The 3,596-nt window shown below is 39.2% G+C and overlaps 1 protein-coding gene across 1 annotated transcript; it reads left to right on the forward strand.

Annotated features, from left to right (window-relative positions):
• The first annotated feature begins 2,408 nt into the window (after positions 1–2,408).
• LOC128662485 (ras-related protein Rab-8A-like) lies at positions 2,409–3,235 on the forward strand. Its single transcript, XM_053716268.1, has one exon. It carries the CDS (start codon positions 2,413–2,415, stop codon positions 3,034–3,036), a length of 624 nt encoding a protein of 207 aa, XP_053572243.1. The 5' UTR covers positions 2,409–2,412; the 3' UTR covers positions 3,037–3,235.
• The last annotated feature ends 361 nt before the right edge of the window (positions 3,236–3,596 follow it).

The raw sequence follows: 3,596 nt of genomic DNA on the forward strand, positions 1-3,596 counted from the left end.
AATTGTTTTGTTCAAGTGACACCAATGCTTCTCTTTGTGTTCTTGTTAAATTGTGTTTCCTTTTTGACCTGTCAGTGGTAATACTATTCCCTAGGGCTACTAGATCTCTTTCAAACCTAGTGTGAAAGGTTTCCAGAACAGTACCCCTAGACTGTACTGGATAGAAAGAGGATTTACTCTTGAATTTAGGTCCACTACTAATGGTGTCAGAATCAGTTCTTGCCTCAGACTCAAGCATTTGTAATGCAACAATATCACAAGACTCTGAAAAATTAAAAGCACTGTCTGGTTGGCAAGTTAAATTGGTCTGAAGGTTAGGCTCATTCTGAACAGTACCAGAGGTGTGGAAATGTTTTTTGAGTGTTAGATTCCTTACCAATCTGTTTACATCTATCAAAGTTTGGAAAACATTAAAGTCTGATGTAGATGCAAACCCCAGACCCAAACCTAGTACATACTCTTGATCACAACTCAATACTGTACTAGACAAATTAATTACATTATTATTTTTGTTTATTTGTATTTGCTTTGGGGACGACTTCCCCTAAGCTGATATCTCTCCTGATTTGATGGTTTGGATTGAAGTGTGCCTTCCCCTGTTTTTGAATGTACCTGGGGGAAAGCCTGTTCTAGTTCTAGTTGTGATGTGTCAGACCGTGTTACTGGGTTGGATGGGTTCTTATGTGTGAAATTAGTGTCCTTGGGTCTAACCTGCATATCTTGATGAGGGCTTAACATCTGAATACTGTGAGGATGTTGCTCCTACTAGACTAACCACCTCTGTGACATTTGAACTATTGTCAGTTTCAGCAGAAACGATGGATGAATTTATTGGGGTTTTGTTCTCATCTGAAGAGTAATCTGTTTCAGAATCTGAGAAAGTTACTGACTTGCTTCCTCTTCTATTCTTTCTGCCCTTTTTATTTTTGTTGTTATTTCTAGCTTTAGGCTGGTTACGTCTGTATTCATTTCTAACCTTCCTGTTCCAAATATGCACAGGGCCTGAATCATAATCTGTTTTGTCTCGCATAAATTTTAAATGTTTGTTTTCCATAATCTGTGATTTGCCTTGTGCCATTGTATGTTGCAAAATTTTATCATACTTAACAAAATTGGGTTCAGAGCATCTCTTATTCAATTCTGTCTGCAATTCACCAATATCTTTCCTTATTTTAAGCAAATCCTGTGACCTATACTTAACCAACATAAACATCAGCCTAGAGGAGAACTCAGATAAAATATCGTTCCATGTATTAATAAAGTCCTTATCATTTAAGTCTATTTCAAAAGTAGGAAATGTGTAGACTCGTAGCCCTCTAGGTATCATTTGGCCTTCATATAACTCTCGAAAGTCCAGATGTCCCACTGTGCTTTAAGTTCTTTTAGCAATAAACCCTCCATTTGTTCAAAGAGAGTTCCTAAAGTAAGGGCGCCTTTATCTTCAGAGAATATGAGGTCACAGTCTGTAGTATCTTTATAACGTACTGTGTCCGGTCTGTCATGTTATCTGCTGTGTTCCTTCCATATTGTGCTGATTAAAAATGGAAGACAAACCCCTATGATACCACCAGGAGTATCAAAATACAAAAATAGTGAAAAAGGAGTGGGGCGTATCTTTATGACCTATCAATGCAATATCTGTGTAGGTCCAAACATCCAATATAAAACTTGACAATTCTTAGCTTCACCGTATAACGAGCCACTGTTGGGCACACTATCAATAATAATAATGATAACAGTCTGTCCCTCTTGGTATCAAGCTTGCACTGACCAGTAATTATCAAAGAACAGCAAATGTTTTCTCACCTAATAACCAGTCCAGGCTGGCCCCCAAATCTTCACACAGCGCGGCTGCTTCAGGTGGATCCACCGGCCTCAGGGACAGTCACAACTCTCCAGACATGTAACCGCTCCCAACGCTTACACAGCGTAGCCGCTTAGCTGGATAACTCACCACTTCAATCAAGCCGCGCTTTCATCCAACTGGTTCAGAAGAAGGGGAGGAAGGTGACGTAGGCAAATAGTGGGTCAGTTAGCAAACATCCAACCGGCAAAAGAAAGGTGTGCAGCCTAGCTCCAGGTAGGATTGGATGAGAATCACCAGTATCTCCAAAGTGCTCGTCTGAGTGCAGGGTGAAGCGAAGTCAATCAGCTCAATAAGGCAACGGGCTGTCCTAACTGGTGCAAATTCCAAAGTGAAGCAAGAGAAGCAGACAGTCCGTATGTAAAAACAAAAGTTTTATTGATGCAAATAGCATTAAAATACATGAGCAAGGGGTCCCCAGAGATGGGCGGCCACTACATGATGTCAGAGAGCCAGCTACCAGTCAGCAGGCACTTTTTCATAGATTGACAAGGGTGTCAGCAAATTGCTTCTACGCGCTGGTATTTCCTGTATAGTACTTTTTTAATATGGCGAAGACTTACGATTATTTGTTCAAACTGTTTCTTATCGGGAACTCTGGGGTCGGGAAGACCAGCGTATTATTTAGGTTCTCAGAGGATGCCTTCAACTCTACCTTTATATCTACAATAGGTATTGACTTCAAAATTAGAACTATAGAATTAGATGGCAAAAGAATTAAACTACAAATATGGGATACTGCAGGACAGGAACGGTTTCGCACAATCACAACAGCTTATTACCGAGGGGCAATGGGTATTATGTTGGTATATGATATCACCAATGAAAAATCCTTTGACAATATCAAAAATTGGATCCGAAATATAGAGGAACATGCGTCAGCTGATGTTGAGAAAATGATCCTCGGGAGCAAATGTGACGTCAAAGAAAAACGACAGGTATCCAAAGAGAGGGGCGAAAAGTTGGCTCTTGAGTATGGAATTAAGTTCATGGAGACTAGTGCGAAGGCAATTATCAATGTTGAAAATGCATTTTTCACATTGGCAAGAGACATCAAAGCAAAAATGGACAAGAAAATGGAGGGGAACAGCCCTCAAGGAATCAACCAAGGAGTCAAAATCACTTCAGACCAGCAAAAGAAGAGCAGTTTCTTCCGATGTGTTCTTCTGTGAGGGACCCTGCCTTATTGGAGAGCCTTCGCTCCTCTGAACTGGACTGTGCCTATATCTGAATTCTCATAGTCTTTACAGACATAAAACCTTAAACCACCAGCTCTGCCACACTCCAGCTACCTGAAACCAGTGACAAGCTCTGGCTACCTTAATCTGTTTCACTTATCTGCTGTGGCATAAATTCTGTTTGTAGATTTCCCCATGGTTTTTTGTTTTTTTTCCTTATGCAAAGGTTTTCAAATTTTTTTATTTTTTTTTGACAAGACAAATTCTAAGGTATTTAGAAATGTTCATGATGAACCATATCACCATCTGTCTTTTCATTAAAGTTCTATTATTCCTTTAGTTCTTATAGTGTGTGTATGTGTGTGTGTATATGTATATACATACACACACATATATGCAAACAGACAAAAATAATAATTTTACATTTTGTGATATATTCTTCCGGTCAGTAAATGAATGCAATGAAGTGTAAACGGAGTTCATTTGCTCCTGAGTTTGATTTTTATGCAAGAGTACTCTATACACAATGCACATTTTATGTGTATGTATATAAA

This window comes from Bombina bombina, chromosome 6 (assembly GCF_027579735.1).
Source record: "Bombina bombina isolate aBomBom1 chromosome 6, aBomBom1.pri, whole genome shotgun sequence".
NCBI lineage: Eukaryota > Metazoa > Chordata > Amphibia > Anura > Bombinatoridae > Bombina > Bombina bombina.

What these genes read in the sequence shown, in the direction of transcription:
- LOC128662485 (XM_053716268.1), top strand. Translation starts at nt 2,413, where the DNA reads ATGGCGAAGACTTACGATTATTTGTTCAAACTGTTTCTTATCGGGAAC.